Consider the following 19,284-nt stretch of genomic DNA (forward strand, 5'->3'; position numbering starts at 1 on the left):
GGAGTGACATATGCTTTGATATGCTGCTTGGAAAACCCCTTGGAAACCCTCTCTAACCCATCCCATCCTGGTCTGGGCACCAAGGATTCCAATCAATAGGTAAAACTATCAATGACCGCCTTAAAATAGATAAGTAACAGGACAAATCACGGTCAAGGTTAAATTCAAGAATGGGCTTAAGTAACAAGAAAGTGTAGTAACTACATGAATTTCGTTGTTAGGGAACACATTTGGAGGAGAACAAAGAAGTATCTACTTATTCACATCCAACTGCTGCTGGATAAGTTCCTTTCATCTCTTTTGGTGACATTATTCCCCATTATAATTCAACTTCACCACTTTTTCCTCACAGCAAATTTATTGATTGAATCACAAGCAACACACACACAAAAAAAAGCCTCTGGGGGCTTGGGAGGAGTGAGGAGGAGGAGGAGGAGGAAGAGGTGAGGTCTGGCTATGGTGTGATGTGCCACCATTTGAAGGCGAAGGGTCTCCGCTGGACGTTGGTGCCGCAGTGAACCTCACCCAGGCTGCCGTGGTAGGATGACACGTCCTCCAGGAAGTGGCAGCACAGCCCCAGTGGCTCCAGGAGGCAGCGAATCTGTTGCTCCAGGCAGCACTCACCCCCCAACACGGGGCCAAAGGGTTTGGGGATGCCCAGGTCCTTGGCCAGCACAATCATGGTGACCTGTGGGGTGACACAAAGGGACATCAGCAGCGTTGGGTGTTGATGAAGCTGAAGGAAAGATGATGGTCATCCTCATCCATCAGCCTCAGCCCAACATGAGGCATCAACACCAAGTTTTGCAGCTGCACTTTCACAGAATTCTAAAACCAGCATAACTTTCCCCTTTCTAATCCCTAAAACACACCTCACACGTTGAAATCTCATCACTTTGAAAAGTTTTTGCCTCAAAACTCCACTGCAAGCAACACAAAGCCACAAATTTATGGTAGCCCTGTGCTTATCCATGCTTGGATGGAGATACTTTCTTTTCCAGGACAGCTGCTTTTTTGGGGACAACTTTGGGGACTCATTCTGACTGGCTAAAGTGGTTTTTGGAGAGGACCTGAGGAGCAGTGACCCCCTCACCGTGTTGGGGAAGTATGGCACAGCTTTGCCCTGCTTGTCAAGCTTGAAGAGGGTTGGCAGGTCGATGATGTCTTCCTCCATCAACCCCAACTCCTTCTTGAGGATGTCCCTGTTCCAGTCGATGCAGCGCTACAGGTGATGGAGAAGAGCAGGTTGAGAGGGAGGCACAGGTGGGGATGCTCCCCAAAACCATCTCACTCAGGAGAAGAGCCAAAATGTAACACCTCCCTTAAGGTTTGCAGCACCCTGGGGCATTTTTTTGCAGGAAACAGGATTTATTGCCAGAAATCTCAGTTCTTACCTGGACATGCTGGTTCTGCTGTGCCAGGATGTCATTGGAAAGGACCTTATTGATGGTGAGACGCTTTGTGTCTGTCCCTGAGTACCCTGAAAATGCAAATCCCATTCCAAATGAAGCAGCACTGGCAGGAGCCTGGCTTAGGATGGGGTACAGAGATGGAAAAAGTCACCAAAATCTCAATTTCCTGAGACTGGGGGTAAGGCTGATGGAGTCCCAATTCTTAGTTTATTGGGGAGCAGAGGGAAGAAAACCTCTGCCCATTGGAAACAGCATTGCAAATCTCTTATCATCCATCCTCCTGCCCACAGGAATCATCGTCTGCTGAATTTCTCCACCTGGTCACCCCTGATTTGAGGCCAGCTGGATCCCTTCAGTGATCCACGGAGAGCTGCTCCCAACACCATCATGAATCCAAACCCCAATTAAAGGATGCCCGAAGTGAGACAACAAGGTGCTCGTTTGAAGGGACACGAGAGCTGCAGTTGTCCCACTCCGCGCTGGAGCTCCATTGGCATTTAGAGACACTCCATCCCACCAAGCAAGCATCCCCTTCATGCAGAGGGCTTTATCCCTCCCATCCCACTCTCTTTCCTAAAATAGGGCTTGAGGAGGCTGGGTATGGTGGGCAGGCAGCCCATGTGCCAGCCGGGAAGGACAGCCGGGTGGGAAGGTGTCCCCACATGGCCCTGGTGGCCGCGCGTCCGTCAGGCGCTGCGGCCCGGCTGCCGTGTCTCAGCTGGCATCCAAACCTTGTCCACAGCCTCCCTCTGTCCCCCCTTGCCTTTGAACATGGTGGCTTCACCCTGGCCTTCCTTCTGCTTCTCCCGAAAGAGCTTGTAGCAGGCGGCAGGGCTGGCCATCAGCATCCGGAACCGCTGGGGAGAGACAGGTTGCAAAAATGGCTTAGCTGAAACCTTAGAGGACCTTTGCAAAGAGCCTGAGGTTAAACTCTCAAAAATCAGGTGGTTTTGCTGTTATTTAGTGCTTTTTTTAAATGTATGGAGGGTCTGTAAGGAGTATATGGGCATAAACATTCCTTTTCTGACCCATCCAGGAGAACATATGGTTTTCCTCAGTGAAAAATCTATATCAGAAGCAGGAAGAAACATAATAGAGGAAAGAGATGTCCTAAATCACAGAATCACAGTATACAGAGTTGGAAGGGATTTTTGAGGATCATCTAGTCCAGCTCCTGGCCCTGCACAGGACATTGCTGAGAATCACAGCATGTGCCTGAGAGCATTGTCCAAACACTCCTGGAGCTCTGTCAGCCTTGGGGCTGTGACCGCTCCGCTGGGGAGCTGTTCAATGCCCAAACACCTCTGGGGGAACAACCTTTGCCTGATATCCAACCTGAACTTCCCCTGATACTTTCTCCCCTCGGGTCCTGCCACTGTTTGCCAACATTCTGAACACATCTGAGAGATGCTGAGCTGCTGCAAGCCCTTGGGAATCTTGAGGTTTAAATTTCTGGGACTACCTTTGCAGGCACCTTTTTCCTTCTACCTGTGTTCATCATTACCTCAGCAAGTTCCTTTTTCTGCTCAGGTCCCTCATTTGGGGGAAAGGAACGAAACACAAACAAACACTTGTTGGGACTGTGAAAGAAATGAGCATTGGGGTTTTTTCTAGAGGTGTCCCAATGGGATTAGGACCCTGGAAGAGGAATCCTGGAGGTTTGGGGTACCTTTTTGTCGGAGGTGGGCACAAAAGTGATGAACTCATTGATGTAGCCCACAGCCAACCAGTCAGAGTAGAGCTCCACAGGAGCCTGGACTTGCTGGGCATAGAGGAAATCCCTCACCATCCTGGTCATCCTCCTTCCTGCAGATCTGGGGGGAAAATATCCCCAAGAGAAGGAATAAGAGCAATAAATATTGATACATCAACAAATAGATACACAGAAATTACAACTAAGGTGGAGTAAAAAAGGCAGAGAGTGAGCACCAGGAGTTGGATGTACCCACCCCATAGAGGACCACGTTTGCAGCCACTCATGCAATGACTAATTAACCCCTTTAACATGCTTTTGTTGATATTTTGGGGCACTTGTTGTTCCTTTGCTGCCAAATAAGTGTTTGGCCCAACTCTTACGTGGGGAAGCTGCTGCCAATGAGGATCCTTCCCAGGGGATACTCCTTCCCTGCCACGGTCACAGGTGGGCTGACCTCCAGGTTGCCAAAGGAGTCGAGGCTGGTGATGGCTTCAAAGAGAGGCTCCTTGTTCACATAGCCAAAATCAGGACCCTGGAGAAAGAGGAATCACTGTGGGCTTTGCCCTGAGTCCCTCCTGCCTCCATGTCTTTGCTTTTATCCCTCCTGCAGGGCTCAGACCAGCTCTGGTGGGTAAATAGATCAAAAGTGAGAGGCCTATCCATGGATGAGGAGAAGGGAAAGGAAAGGCAAGAGGATAAATGTCCCTGGGTCATGGAAGCTCAGTAATAAATGGCAGAAGCCAGGGGCAGAGCAGAGACATTGAGCCAGGGCCAGATCTCCTCTGCTATCCTGCAGCCAATGTTTAAGTGTCCACATTAAGCTAATTAGGTGCTGGGGCAGCCCTGAAGCTCAGTGTCTGGGCGGCTCGTGTCGTGCTAGATGAACTCCAGCCCCTCAGGGTGAGTCTACCCCGGGCTAAGAGCCACCTGAGGGGCTGTACTGCACTTAAATCCTATTTAAGCCCTGATTTTCAGGACTTAGTATATCTGAGATTGAAAGTGGTGTGCGTGCAGAGGTAATTAGCTCTTGGCTGTGATGTGCCAGGGTCGAAGCCCAAGGGAGAGACTGAGGTGTTTAAAACAGGGCAAAACCAGCAATGATGGGACAAAAATGCTGCTGTGAACTTGTCCTTGCTCTTTGGTTCAAGTCAATATAAGGCTTGGAGCTCACAGCAGCCCCTGGAATGAGATCAGGTATCTGTGAGGTTTGAGTTAAATTCCAATCACTTATCAGGGTTGGGTTTCCATAGGGATAAACCAAATATACAGGTCAGGAAAAATAAGCACGGAGACCTGAGTGTGCATGACTTCCATCTAGCAATTCCTTTTTAAATGGAGGGTGTCTGGAGAAGCTGGGATGGAGAGAGTGCAGTGACACTGCCTTTTTCTGAGGCTCCCCATGCATTTTTGGGGTGCGTATCTGGGGGATGGCTGAGGGTCAGATCCTTTCTGTGGGTGCTGAGGGAGGGACTGAGCATGAAACACCTGCTCTCAACTCATTTCAGTTTAATAAACCATGGTTTCAACTGTCAAGGCACTGGTTCATCCCAGGTTTGCAGGTCACATCCAAGTCCTATCAGTTCCAGATTGATTTTGAGGGGCTAATTCCCTCCCGTCTCCTTTTTCCCTGGCATGGGGTCCCAGGGGCTTAGGGTTTGGCCCAGGGCGAGAGGAGGACCCATGTGTGCTGCTTTTGGCCAAGTATTCCTAGCTGGAAAATGAGATTGGAAAGATAGTGGTGGGGATTAGGGAAGGCTTCAAAGCAGAAATCGGAGAATAATGTGTGAGCAGCTCCCAAGGCTGAAATTGTTTCCCTAAATATGAAGCAAAGCAATTCCTAAAGAGGGCAGATCCAAGCAGTCACTCGTCTTATTTGCTATTCCCACCCTGCCTGATGCATCCAGGACTGCATGTACTCATGTCAGGCATGAGAAAAGATGGATTTCAATGCTTCAGAAAGCTCTTAACCTTCCACAAAGTGACAAAAAATGTGACCTGTCCTCTTCTCCCATTACTGCTGGAGAGAGGGCCCAGGCTGAGGCTGCTGCCAGTGCCAGGCTGAGGGTATGGGACAGTGATTCTGTGGCTGCTTGGGAGTGTCCTGCCCTTTCTGCATGGTGGTATCTCAGAGGGAATGTTCAATCCATCTTTTTTCCATGCTTGTCTTTGCTGGGCTCTCCCAAAATGCCTTGTATAAGGTCACTGCTTTCTTTCCCAGGCAGCTTTCCTTGCACGCCCTGCCTATGATTGGCCCTTTGCCTTGGCAAAGAAGGCCCACGGGGCTGGTTTTGGCAGCTGGTTGCATCTTGTTCTCTTCTGTGGAAGTAAATTGACCCCTCTCGTGCTTTCCTTTCCTCTCCTGCTCGGAAGCTGCTGGATATTCAGAGGCATGGAGGAGGAAAGGGAGAACCAGCCCACTGCTGGGATGGTCAGGGTGAAGAAATCCAGTCTGAGAGCTTGGCAGGAGTCTTTCATTCCCACAGACATGAGCTTCTCCTTTCCCCTCTCATCCAACACCTTCTGGATAAAAGGTTTTCCAGATAGTTGGGATATGGATGAGACTCTGATCCTTGCTTTGAGTGGGAGTGAGGCTGTTGGTGTCCTCCCAGCTGGAAGTGGATGGGATAGTATTCCATGCAGCATGCAGAGCTGTTAGACTCTCATTTGCCTGGCAATTCCTTGTAGGGCCTCCAAGGAGCCAAGAGTAAGGAGGATTTTAAGAATGGGGAAATAGACTAAGCATAAAACCTGCAAGCTGCTCCTCAGGCAATGCAAACAAATCCTTCTCTTACCAGCAGCTCCTTGACAGGGAGTTGCTCCAACCCTTTTTCCCGAGGGGAATCCAGCACCACTGGGAAGCTTTTGTTGGGAGCATGAGTGTAGCCAAACTCAATGTCATCCTAAAGAAGGAGGAAAACTCAGGTGGGGCACAGGCAGGAAAAGGTTTGCCCCTTCTCTGGTGCCCACCTACCTGCATCCAGCGGTCCCCACGGTTGATGTAGCCGAAGCAAACCTTCAGCTTGCAGCCAGCCTTGTTCACCAGGTTCTGGATCTCCTTGGTGAAGAGGTAGTTGTCCTTCATGCTGGGAAAGGTGATGGCAGGAGGGAAGAGGAGGATGGACATTCTCTGCAGGCAGCTGCCTTTCCCTCTGCCCATCACCTCCCCAGCCTGTCTCTGGGACCTGTGGGACTGATGCTGGTTTGGCTGGGAGAGCCTCATCCCTCAGCCTTTACCTGCAGACGAAGACGCTGATCGGTGCCAAAGTGTTGGGAGTCATGATCCATGGTGCTACCCTGAACACGACGGTGTCAGTGAACACTGGAGTGTGTGGGATACCCTGGGAGAGGAAAGCAGAACTCAGGGACTTTACATACACTATTCCCTCCAAATGCCCTATCCTGAGTTCATTTTTGAGGTGAGTCATGGGGATCACTCTCCATTCAATCACCATCCCCTTCTCAGGAGATGCCTTGTTCCAGCCTCCCATCTGCACCCCTTCCCTGGAGCTCCCAGACCTCAGACAGTGTCTCCAGGAGGCTGAGGTGGATGGAGACCAGCCCAGAGAAGGTGTCATCAGGGAAGCAGAGCCCCTCGACGAAGAAGTCAAGCTCAGCAGTTCCTCCAGTGTAGTGCACGGTGTAGTACAGCTTCCTCCGGCCCAGCACGTGGACATAACGCTGGCCAAAGAAGGGATCTGTGAGGAGGAAAGGGAAAACAGACAATTTTCAAGGTTTCAGTGGGGGTTTCAAGCCTATTTCCATTGTGCAAGGAGATCATAGAATCATAGAACCATAGAATCATCAAAGTTGGACGAGACCTCTAAGATCATCTAGTCCAACGATTAACCTGTCACTGCTGTAACCCTTAAAACCTAAACCAGATCCTCCAGTGCCTCATCCAGACACTTCTTAAACACCTCCAGGGATGGTGACTCCACCACCACCCTGGGCAAACCTATTCTAGTGTCTGTCAGTCCCTCTGTGCTGGAGCTTCTTCACCTCTGTGGCTGGATGCAACTTCATCTGGCAGAAGTACCTTAAAACAGGAGTTAAGGAGCTTCAGCTTTGCAGTAATAGACAAGAAGGGTGAGGAAAAATGTCTTAGCCTTTCCTTGGATGGAGCAGTCACTGGGAAGGTGTTTTCATGGAGTTTCTGCCCTGCCATGAGATGACAATGCCACCAACCCTCATGCTGACAGGATTCCTCTGCATGGGGAGGCAAGACCAAACTATTCAATGGCACATTTTTTGGCTGGATGAGGCCTTTTGGTCCTGGGAATAAACCTCTGTGCCCACAATGAGCAACAAGGAAGGGAAAATGTGTTGTGGAGAATGTTGCTATCATGCATAAAGCACGATGCAACATGTGTCCTGAATGTCAGGACACATGGCTTTTTGTTGCTTCCCCTTTTCTGGATGACCTTGGATAAATGGCTTTATGCCCTGTGCCTCTGCTTGACATTCTTCAAAGTTTTCCAGCTGATTGAGAAGAGAGAATATTCATGGGAAAAAAAGGGAGAAGGGATGCTGAGGGCATGATTTGCTTCAGAGATGCCATTTGGAGAGTTGTGGAGAGGACAAGGTCAGAGGTGGAAAGGAATGGGCTTGTAGGGATCTCAAAAGCACCACAAAGGAGAAGGAAGAGGCAAAGGATGAAGGGGCAAAGAAGGAAGGGGCAAAGAAGGAAGGGCAGAAGACAAAGGGCAGAGGAAAGGCAGAGGAGGAAGGGGCAGAGGAGGAAAGGGCAGTGGAGGAAAAAACAGAAGACCAAGGGGAAAAGGAGGAAGGGCAGAGGAGGAAGAGGCAGAGGAGGAATAGACAGAGGAGAAAGGGGCAGTGAAAGAAGGGGCAGTGGAGGAGGTGAAGAAGGACTTACTCTGCACATGAAAGACCCCAACTTTGTCAGCGTCGTGGACAGAAATGTAGAGAATGATTTCGTACCCCCGGGGCAGGCGCTGTGGCCCTTCGGTCCTCAAGACCATCGGAGACATGTCCAGCAGATCTGGGGAGCAAACAAAACAAACTGGGTGTTGGCTTGCCAGCTCCTGCTGCCAGAGCTTGTGGCTTGTGCTTTGAAACAAATGCCCTTTTTCTCTCTTATCTTCCCTCCCCATCCCTGGCATGGCTGTTCCCTGACCTCAAAAACCTGATGGGCACTGACTCCACATGGTTTAATTTTCCAGGAACGGGTGGGTGTATTCCTGGCTGCTGGCTGCATGCTTTACCCTGAGCTCCTTTCACCTGCATGAAGCAGCCCAGGCCCACGCTCTGCCATCAGTGGCACCTCTGCTATTTTTCTGGCCCTGCTTCATGCCCCTGCTTGGCCTCAATTAGCCTGCATGGCATTCAAACCCAACAAATTCCCATATGGGAAGCTGACTCAGCAGCTGGTGGAGAGCAGCTGGTTCCTGAGCAAAATTTCATCTTAAAAAAAGAGGAAAATGGGGAATAATGGAGCATTTCTTGCTTGATGTGATGTTTTTGAGGCTGTGTTACCTTCTTTGTTGAACACCCTTTCGTTGTCGCGGTCGGACGATGGAGTGAGGGAGCTCTCCTTGTCACAGCTGACGAGCAGGATGGCCCCATGTCCCTCAGGCCCCCAGGTCCAGCTTGCCTAAAACACCCCACTGAGGCTTAGCAACTCCAGGTTCATGCAACCCCATGGATTTCCCATGTGGTGGAAGAGGCTGTGTTACCTTGTTGGGACTGTTCTTTTCTACCACACCATCCTGATCTGCGTCGACGTCCAGAGAGATCCCTGGATGGACAGACACCACCTTCATGCCGGGGCATGGCAGGGTTTGGTGGATGAAAAAGCCCCACAGACCCAGCAAAATTTGGGCCATCTCTACCCCACTCTACTCTGAGGAACCAAGGGATGAAGACAGATTGCTGCATGCAGAAGCCTTCATACTCACCGATGCCGGTGAGGAAGACCCCGGCTTGGTCAATGGGCTTCCCTTCCTCTGCATAAAAGCTGACAGTTACCTGCAAACTCCATAGGTTGGGGAAGGCTGTTTTTCCTCCATGGAGGTCCCCAGCATTCCCTTCTTACCTTGTTATCATTGACCTCAGTGCTGGCTTGGCTCATGCTGAACCTCAGGACTGTCCCCTTGGCCAGTGGCCTCCGTGTCCCACTGCTGGGGAGGGACTCCACCTCGGCTTGGCCTCGGCACAACACCTCCACACTCACCCCCTCCGTGTGCTTCACACTGAAGGACACTGCCCCAACTGGGGCTGCCCTGCAAAAACACTCCAGATTTTGAGAGGTTTGCACTGAAAACAGTTCTCGCTGCAGTTAATTTCACTGCCCAGAACACAGCCAAGACTGGACACGTCTCCGCGTCTCCACGCTCACCACTGGCACCTTCCTGCCCTGTCCTCCCTGCCTGGGAACTAGAATTATCCCTTTCTTAGGGCAGAAGATGCTGTTTTAGCACAATGAATGTTTGTAGCCATCGGTGCAGATTATGATCTGCAACAATCCCACTTGGTGCTGCTGGAACTGAACTCAGGTTTGGACTTCAATGGAGAAATCCATGTTTATTTTCCAAACCTGGTGTTTAACAGCTCAACATCACACCATGACCACCCTGCTCAGAGACTTCACCATGGGGAACTCTAATTCTGGTGTGATTTTATCCAACTCTGAAGCTCTTCATGCTGTGCTGGTCCCAATCCAATGTGCCCTTGCTCTTCCCCAGCCACTCCATGCAACCCTTCCCCCTCTCCTGTCTCCTTTTCCTGCGTTTCCCTGTATTTCCAGGTTATTATTTCTGGGCTGTTTGCAGCTCCCTTGGAGCATGTGTGACCCTGACACCCGAGAGCTTGTGCTGTATCACTGTTACAGCATCATCGCTCAGGTTTCGGGATGTCAATGGTCCCATCAAACCTGCACTGTTGGGAATAGGGGGGAGGAAATCTGAGCACTCCTTTGCTCCTGCCTGGGTGTTTCTTAAATTGTTAAATTGCTTTTAATTATACATGGAAAAACTGGTTTGGTTTCCTCGTTTCTTGGATTTGGGAATCCCACCAGGAAAAGATTTGACCTGGAGAGATGCCAGGTGAGTTGTGACTGTGCTACTTGGATTGAACATCAAGGGTGAGATTTGCAAAAGCAGCAAAGACCAGAATTCACCATGAAACGAGCTGTTATTAATAATAATTATCCTGAAGTTCAAGGTTGAAGGTTTGTTTTAGGGAGGCAGAGTTGGAGTTGTGGGGATTTCCCACTTTCCCAAGATGTGATTTGGTCACTAGATCTTGTTTTCCTTCTCTCTAACAGCTGCATCCTTTTCTCTGCAGTGCAACCCCATGGCTACTGCTCATCCCTCTGCTCTTCAGCAGCTTTCCAAGATGACACTGGATCTGTTGACTACACTGGGTCTGTTGACTACTCTGGATCTGTTGACTACAAGGGATCAAACCCATTGTAGACCCAGAGTAAATACCACATCATGCAAACATGGATGCTCCAAGCTTTCCTGGGTTTTACCCAGATTCACAAAGCCCAGGGAGGACTTTGCCCACAAATTGCATTCAGTCAGTGTCAGGGCTGTGGCACTTGGGAAAGCAGAAGGAAAAACAAGGAGAAGGATGTACAGAAGGCTAAACAGGGGGTGAAGGTGAGGAGAAAGGCAAAGGTGCAGAGGTAGAGGAGGGAAGGGAGCAGTGGGGTGTCTCACTCACCCGTAGACATCGGCGTGGATGTGAGTGCCCAGCACACACAGGGCCTCGATGCGGTTCCCGTGCTGCAGCCGGAGCGTGCGGTCCCTGCCTGGCATCTCCCCGTGCCACAGCCTGGATGTCTCACTCATGGGCACTGGGTCCCCTCTCCACCCTCTCTGGGTGGCACTGAGCCCCCCAGCAGCACCCAACTGCTTCTCCTTCCCTCCCTGGCACGCCTCCCTCCTCCTCCTTCACTGCCCCCGGGAGCTAAGCAGCTTTTGGAGCTTGGAAGGGTTGGGATGACAATTTGCAGCCCCCAAGGGAGGAGGCGGTTGGGTTGGACCCTCTAAAGCCTGGTGAAAATGATCTCCGAGGGGAGGGAAGGGATGGAGAGGGAGGGAGCTGGCCCGAAGCCTGGCTGACTCCCAGCCCTATGCAAGGAGCTCCCCCAGCTGTCCCCAACTCCCTGTCCCTCCACCGACTCCCTGACCCCAAACAGGGATCAACAGCCCAACAGCGTTTTGCGTTTCAACTGGTGTTTGCATCCATGGGGGATCCACTCGTTTTTGCTCTCTAGGGAAAATCTCTGGCTGCTCTTGCAAGGCAGAAAGAGTTTCCCAGCCCTTAGGCTAGAGCAGACTCTCCTTTTTTTTTCTTTTATTTTTCTTCCCTACTTATTTTCAAAGGGAAACTGAGAACCAGTTGCTGCTGAAGGGAAATCAGAGGTGGTTTTGCCACCCCATTCCTCACTGGAGCACGTCAGGAGCAATTCCTGCCCACGCAGACCTTTGCATTCTTTATTAGCATCAAGCTAAATATTCATTTGAAAACCCAAACTTCTGCCCCAGATTTTGGAAGCCACAAGCAATTAGCGATGAGCAAGAGATGCTCACATTGATGTTCCCTATTTATATCCCTTTCGGGCTCTTCTTTTTTCAGTCCTCACTTCTGTCTGTGTCTGTGGTGCAGGAAAGAAGCTCAAATCCAGTTTTTCAGCTGGATTGAGTTTGGTGGTTTTTTTGCCATGACCTGAGCAATTCTGCCCCAGATTTTGGAAGCCACAAGCAATTAGCGATGAGCAAGAGATGCTCACATTGATGTTCCCTATTTATATCCCTTTCGGGCTCTTCTTTTTTCAGTCCTCACTTCTGTCTGTGTCTGTGGTGCAGGAAAGAAGCTCAAATCCAGTTTTTCAGCTGGATTGAGTTTGGTGGTTTTTTTGCCATGACCTGAGCAAAGCAAATGCTACTCTTCTGCATATGCAAAAAAGAGATTTGTGGCGACAAGGAGGTTTTCTTCGTGGTGATAAAAGTTCTCCCTGAGGAACAGAAGAAAATATAAACCACTTTGCACCCAGGAGGTGCAAAAATGTTAGAGGTTTGGGTTAAATGACCCCCAGTTTAGACACCCTGACGTAGGAGTTGACCTGCTGGCAGCTGGAAAATATTACTTCCTCTGAAATGCATCATGATTAACTACTTAACCTCTTTCTACGTAAACCACCAGAATAAGAGACACTGGTGAAAGAGGAACCAGAAAGCAAAATCATTTAGAAATGGAAAAAAAAAGAAAGAAACCAAACCCACATCATGTCTGCACCAGTGGGTTCTGTTCTCGAGCACTGTATGAGCCTCATTTTCTCTCTTTTTACCCCAAAACAGAGCCAGCATCTGTTGGGCAGGGATAGCCTCACCTCCCTACCCTCTCCTGGGACCTGTGGGCTGAGGAAATGGAGGTGTGAACTCATCCATTTGGGAGAAAATGAGAAAAAAAAATGCAGCTTCTCTTTTATCATTTTCACTTCTCAATTCCTGTTCCTGAGGATTTAGTATTTCAGTTGTTGGGGAGGAAAACAAATGCTATTTAAATCCTCCTTCGCTTAAAAAAGCCCAACCAAACCCAATCCCAAATCCCTCCCACCTTGCACAAAGATCCAAAAGTCACTGCATCACTTGGGGTTTTTAAAATCAGGAGGATTTTGAGCTGGTTACAGAGTTTGGTTTATAAATGTATATATATAAATGTATTTATATCTCCCATGGTGATGATGATGGAATGGGCAAAACCCCTTGGAATTTGCCAGGCAGAAGGAAAGCTGTTATCCCACAGGAGCAAGTGTTACCTGCTAGCAAAGATGGGATTTGGAACCCTGGTGGCTCTGGAGATTTTTGGGTCATCCTGAGGGGTTTTGGGTGGCCTTGGCTGCCTAAGGGGAGCAGCTGGGTTTGGGCTCACTTGTGCTTCCCTGGGAGCATGGAACCAAACAAAAAAAAGGGAAATATCCTATTTTGGGATGAAACTGAAGGAGACCTGCTGGATTGAGTGGGGAAGGGGTTGGAAGAGCCCATTTCCCCTCCGCTGTGCTGGTCCCTGTCTTTAAGGCAACAATATGGGCAGAGAATGAGATCTTTAAAAGCTTCTGAGGACTTTTGGCAACCAGATTTGATCTTTGAATTTGTGGGGGTCTTTGAATGCTTACTGGGGCCTTGGAAAACCTTTGGGGGTGTCTTTCAAAGCTTCTCAGAGTCTTTTCAAGCCTTCTAGGGTCTTCTCAAACTTCCCAGAGACTTTGGTAACCCTTTGGGATTCTTTGCCAGCCATACAGGGTCTTTGTAGGCTTTCTGAGGTCTTTGTAAGCCTTTGAGGGCCTTTGAAAGCTTCTTGGGGTCTTTGCAAGCCTCTGGAGCTTTTTGTGGAGCCTCTGAAGGTCTTTGTGGAGCTGCTGTAGCTTCATACCTACAACTGGTGTGGGGGACAAGCATGAGGACCTTCCTGTCTCCATTGCAGTGAAAATCTGGCTGACTCTGTCCATGAATTACTAAATGAATCTCCATTTACGCTGCCAGAATGTGTTTTTTTTCAAGAGGCAAAGGTGCTTTGTGTGCTGCAGCTCTGCTCTGGGCTATCAGGTGGGAGATCAGCCCCATTAACCCACCCCAGGACGTACAGAGGTGTATGTATGTGCACATGTAGGTGTCTGGAGGCTCGTGGTTCCTCAGCTAGAGTCAGTCTGGTCAGAGGAGTTCTCTGTTTTCTTTCAAAATCAGATCAAGCAGATTAGGAGCTGCTCTGCATAAACTTCCCTGCTGCCAGTGGATCTCTGCCTGCCCTAATTTCGAGGAGCTGGGAACAGATCCCAGTGCTGGAGTTTGCAAACAACCCCAGTGAGCTGATTCCTGAGGGGATTCACGTGCACATCTCCTCCCTGAGCCTCACCCAGCGGAGGGTGCAAGGGGGTTTTACTCTCTGTGGGTGCTGGGTGAGGGGTTTTGGGGTGGTTTTGTGACTCCCTTCTGGAGGCACATGACTTCTTGCAAAGAGTAGGAGGGAAATGTTCCCTCCCAGAGTCCTTTCAAGCTGACCTTTCACGTTTAGGAGGTGCAAACAGGTGCCCATCCCGAGCAAGCCATGAGGCACTGCCTGTTCCTGCCTGTTCCTGCCCGTGTTGGCTTTATTTTGGAAGGGGCAGGCAGCTTCGAGGAGGCAAAACCAACGCACTGCAGAGGATGAAGGAGCTTGGGCAAAGCTGAGCCCACCCCTGGCTTTATTGCTGCCTGTGGAGGAGGCATCCAGCACAGCCCAGCGAGGGAGATATTTATAGGGCAGCAAATGGAACGCAAGGCTGGGGGAGAGCGTGGGCAGGGTGAGCACAGGGGGACGTGCACAGCTCCAGCCCTGGGCAAAAAGCAGTTTTATGGGCTGCCTTGCTCTTGGATAATGAGGTCTGAAGTCTCCCAGCAGGCAGACGCCTTTATTTTGGGGAGAAGAAAGGTTGGAAAGGGATTTTTGGTGCTTTCTCCCCCTGGGTGAAAGTGGTTGCAAAGCCAGGGTGTTTTCCAGGATTGACACCAACCTCAGTTGGGTTTTGCCAGCTTTGAAAGCATTTTTCACTGGTCCAAACCAGCCTTCTACCATTCTTCCCTGGCTTCCAGCTGGGATGGGGAGTGCAACTCCTTGAGAAGGGTCTGTCTGGGATGCTCCTGCCCTGCTGTTACAGCTATGTGCCTAAAGAAAATAAACCCTCCTGCAAACCCAAGTGGGACTTGATAACTGGTTTGATGTCTTGCCCTATTGCAGGTAATTAGGCTGACACGGCTCTTAAAAGTTTCTGCCTGCAATTATGCATGCAGAGTAATAAATAAGGTGTAATTATCAGCTTAGGGAGATTATCAAACTTTCCTTGACAGAGTGGTGGTGCAGGATGGGTGAGAAGAAACGCCCCAGAGGGATCTGAGCTATTAGTGGAGTTCCTGGAGAAACACTGGGGGGTTATGTCTTGCTTAATAATGTCTAGAAACAAGCTGAAATTGGGAAAAAGCCAAAGTCAATCCCCCCCCCAAAAAAAAAGGCTGACCAGGGTCACTCGATGTGATGGACAGGCTGAATCTCATCCGTCATGTTCCAGGGATCTTAATAGCAACTTTCTCAGGACAAGGTGTTATTAGGAAGAAACACTCAGCTTTGAATGGGTAGGATGACTTAAAATCCTCATTCTCCCTGTGCACAGGCATGTCGGTGCTAATAGCAGGTGGAGGAGGAAGAAGAGGTGAGTGTAGGTACCACCCAACAAAGACAAGGTGTTTTGGGCTTGAGTGAGCATCCGCAGTGACCGTGGCAGCTCGAAATGTGCCGTGACTAAACTCACCCAACAAAAACCACCCAGACCCAAAAGGGAGGTGAGACTTCAGCTCTGTGCCTCCATCCTTTCTGGATGGATGTGATCCTGGGTGGATTTGGAGAAATATATGTTTCCAACGTGTCTGCTGAAGTCCTCGTGCTCACTGGGAGCTCGAAACCACTGTCCTCCACCTCCCTCCAGATTACAGACCATACCAGCCTGACCCTGTGGGGATTAAGGTGTGTTCCCTGTCCAGCACAGGGCTCAAACCAGCTGAGCAGGATACGATGCTAAAATCACAGCAGGCAGCAAGCTCAGCACTGTGCCCAGTCCAAACCAGTGCAACCAGCAGCCACGAGTGCAGTATCCACCTTGCACCTCTCTTTGGGAGTGATGCTGCCATGGCCACACTCTTCCTCAGAGGATGCAGAGAGCTCCTCACCCACTGTGCCATCTCTGCTTCCCCCCAGCTTGAAGTTTGAAGTCTTGTGCTCCACAGAGAGGCCTTGAGATCCAACACAGTTCAGAAATCTACGAGTATCAGGAGTTTGGATTGTGCTGGAGTCTGGAAAATGGGGTTTGATCCAAAATCTCCAGCAAGGTGAGGTCCAGAAGTGCCTGGAAATGCCACTAGCATTTCCCACTGGAGCATCCTGGCTGCTCCTCCAGGCTCCCATGATCTTATTAAGGCCATTCTCGTGGAGGAGAGACAGTGCTGGGGTTTTGCTGCTGCAATTAAAGTCAGAGGGAGCCCTTTAATGTAGCCTGGCTGGGAGATGTGTAAAGCAGCTGGTTTGATCTTGCAGGGGAATGTTGCCGCTCCTCAGGCTGAGGACGTGCAGCTCAGTGCAGCAGTGGGGATTGGTCCTCCTGGCTCTGCTCAGCTTGCTTTGACCTTTGCAGGTCAAAGAACCTCTTGCAAAGAACCTCTTCTGGGCTGCTCCCAGAACTGTTTCAGCCCTCTCCTATGCCCATTGCATCCCTAATGTGAACACATCCCCACATCATCCCTGCTGTGAGGCTGAGCCACATGGCAATGTGGGATACCTTTTTCCTTGTGCTTTACTGCTCCCTCTGTCCCTGAGCATGGCAGAGACCTCCTCCCACTTCGACATTAATTAACCTTGCCTGATTTCCCTCCTTGCAGGCAGGCAAATCCTTCTGGGATGGCCTGGAGAGAGATGCCTATCTGCAGTAGATGACAACTTTCAGCGAAGGGTCTGTTTCCCATGGGATCTTTGCTCCAAAACCCCCAATTCCCCTGAAAATGCAAGGTCCCAGTGAAGAATTTTGAATTTTTATGGAAAGCCTCTGGATGGTTCTTGTTGTTTGCTGTTTTCCCCTTCCCTGCCTGCCAAATAACCAGTTTCCCTGCACCCGTTTCTGCCTGTCTCCTGTCCTCGGGACTTGCTGCGATGGGAAGTATCGACCTGAGCAAACATTCCCTTTTGTTCAGCTTTATCCAGGCATTGCCCTAATGCTGTAGCTGAGGCCATGAGTCACCTGTGGAGAGGCTAGATGGAAAATTTGGGTTGTTTTCAAGACAAAGCTTTATTTTAACTATACTGTGTATGGTAATAACCCTAAATGACCACGTTGCGTTACCGGAGGTGTTGGAATGTTTAATGCATTAAGCTTTGGACTATTTGTATGGATTAAAAAGGTGAGGATAAACCCCAAAAGGCTCACTGACAAGCATCCCAGGGCAGGGCTGGGTGTCACTCACCCTGTCCTGCCCCTCTGCCCCTGTCCCCTCCCTGGAGCCGCCCGTCTCCCCTGGGGGCTGCCCTATCTCCTCCATCTCCCCGAGCGGGCGGCAGCTCCCTGGGTGGTGGTGGTGGTGGAGGTGGAGACGACAGGGTCCCCTGGCTAAACCCCGTCATCGAGGGAAGGAGGAGTTAAATTCCCCTGCCTTTTAATCCAGTCATGCTGGTTTACGTACCAAGTCAGGCAGCAGCTTCCTTCACATGCAGCTGCCGTCCCCGGCACATCATGCCCCAACGTCACGTCATGCAGATGTCCACTAGCCATGCCAGCTATGGTGTCTGTGTGCTGGGTACCGAGGTCTTCCTTGATACACGCCGGTAAGGCTTGGGATTGGGGATATCCATCATTTTCCATGGAGCTGGTGGGTTTTGAGGGAGCTCAGTGGTGGCTTTGCTCTTTGTTTGAAGGACAGATGGGTGGGGGAAACTCAAGAGTTTGACAGCACATCAGGAGTTCATCTGTGGATTTGGCACTCTTGTTCGGTGTGGTGGGACATGTCCCACTGAGTCTGTTTTGGGGGATGATGCCCCATGGAGAGCTGCACCGAAAGTGTCCAAGGACAGGTTGGATGAAGCTTGGAGCAACCTGGGTTAGTGGAAGGTGTCCTTGCCCATGGCAGGGGGTTGGACTAGATGGGCTTTAAGCTCTCTTCCAGCCAAAGGAGGGATGTTGGCTCCAACAAGCGCGAGGCGTCGAAGCGTAGCCGAGCCATGATGATTTGTAGACACAGCCCGTGCACACCCCAGCTAAGTGGGATCTATTTCTGGCTCTCAAAACATTAGGCAAGAGCAATTCAAGATGAGTAACTTGGAGCTAAAACGGGATAAGGAATAAAATGCATGGCTCAGGCAGAAAAAATTCACCAGTGGGTTTGAATGGGCAATGTCAGGAAAAGAGATTTTTCCAGGGTTAAATACAGGGGTTGCTTTATTGGCCAGATATGAGGCTGTGTTTACCCTGCTCTTACAGGGTCATTATTTAATAAATCACATTTATAATGATAGACACTACAAGACAAGTCTGTCAGCATCGCATCCAGGGCAATTATTGGGCTTGTGTGCTGGAGCCAGGCCAGGATGTGCCATTGTCCCCCTCAAAGGGATTTGGATTGAGCTTTGGCTGCCTTAAAAAAGTCTTATTTTTCCCCTCAGCCAAATGGAAATCTATAAAACCAACTATTTGCATTTTCTCCCCTGGTTTTGGATTCAGAGCATCCTTATTCCTATTTAAACATGGAGCCTAAACCCCCAAAATGGGATGATTTTGCTCCACAGTAGGAAATTAGTGTTTTGGTCCAAAAAAGCAGGTGATAGATGGTTTTTCAACTGTAAAAAATGGGATAATTTTATTCCTGGAGAGCACTGGGTGGGGGGAACTCAGTGATGGGTGCATCAAGTTTTGACTGTGGTTTGGGGCAGTTCGGGGGCAGAAAATGGAGCATGGTGGGAACATGGTGGTGATGCTGATGAGGTGTGAGGGCTGTAAAATTGGGGAGAATACACCCAAATTCGAGAAGTCACAACATACAACATTGTTGCAGGTGGATTTATGACATGACACCATGTTAAAGATGGGAGAATAACAGGAAAGATGATGCTTTAATCTCCTCTTACAATCTGCTGCAGGCACTAAGAATGCCATGCCAAGAGCAACACCAGGAATAAACCTCTCAGTGTTGCTTTTTTGATGTTCTTTTTTTTTTTGTTCTGGCTGTTAAAATTTCCCATCTGGTTCCTTTTTGGAGGCAGTCAGGGAGTCTGGCTCCCAATGGCAGACAGGTTAGAGCACTCGTGCTCCTGGGATGGAGGTGCTGGGGCTGTAATGAGCAGGTAGGCAGCACTTCAAAGGCTGCCAAAGGATGTCATGCAGGTGGGGTTCAGGTTCCCCATGCTCAGGCTCCGCTCCAGTTTGAGCATCTCTAGGGTCAGAGTATGATCCTGCAATATGTCTCTCTGGATGGTTGACATTAAAAATTATCATAGCGTCATAGAATTTCAGGCATTGGAATGGACATTAGAGGTCATCTAGTGCCAACCCCTTGCCCTGGGCAGGGACACCTCCCACCAGAGCAGGTTGCTCAAGGCTTTAGCCAACCTGGCTGTGAACACTGCCAGGGTTGGGGC

At 49.9% G+C, this 19,284-nt stretch overlaps 2 protein-coding genes across 2 annotated transcripts in view; one reads left to right on the forward strand and one right to left on the reverse strand.

The window, feature by feature from the left end:
• Positions 1-454: 454 nt before the first annotated feature.
• PADI2 (peptidyl arginine deiminase, type II) lies at positions 455-10,892 on the reverse strand. The gene is made up of 16 exons (XM_009069650.1): positions 10,798-10,892; positions 9,164-9,350; positions 9,027-9,096; positions 8,805-8,866; positions 8,605-8,722; positions 7,985-8,110; positions 6,625-6,803; positions 6,343-6,446; positions 6,080-6,191; positions 5,901-6,008; positions 3,489-3,640; positions 3,082-3,226; positions 2,176-2,269; positions 1,395-1,480; positions 1,094-1,222; positions 455-688 (listed from the first exon to the last, which is right to left on the reverse strand). The coding sequence occupies exons 1-16, from the start codon at positions 10,890-10,892 to the stop codon at positions 455-457; spliced, it is 2,001 nt and encodes a 666-aa protein (XP_009067898.1).
• Positions 10,893-17,386: 6,494 nt separating this feature from the next.
• PADI1 (peptidyl arginine deiminase, type I) overlaps positions 17,387-19,284 on the forward strand; it is an 11,068-nt gene continuing 9,170 nt past the window's right edge. The window contains 1 exon segment of the mRNA XM_009069649.1: positions 17,387-17,478. Coding sequence (XP_009067897.1) covers positions 17,387-17,478 — 92 coding nt within the window.

This window comes from Acanthisitta chloris, unplaced genomic scaffold, assembly GCF_000695815.1.
Source record: "Acanthisitta chloris isolate BGI_N310 unplaced genomic scaffold, ASM69581v1 scaffold14852, whole genome shotgun sequence".
Taxonomy (NCBI): Eukaryota; Metazoa; Chordata; class Aves; order Passeriformes; family Acanthisittidae; genus Acanthisitta; species Acanthisitta chloris.

What these genes read in the sequence shown, in the direction of transcription:
- PADI2 (XM_009069650.1), bottom strand. Translation starts at nt 10,892, where the DNA reads ATGCCAGGCAGGGACCGCACGCTCCGGCTGCAGCACGGGAACCGCATC. An exon ending in ATCCACGCCGATGTCTACGG is followed by an intron (nt 9,351 to 10,797) that starts GTGAGTGAGACA and finishes GTGTTTTTGCAG; the next exon opens with GGCAGCCCCAGTTGGGGCAG. An exon ending in ATTGGCAGCAGCTTCCCCAC is followed by an intron (nt 3,227 to 3,488) that starts GTAAGAGTTGGG and finishes TTTTCCCCCCAG; the next exon opens with ATCTGCAGGAAGGAGGATGA.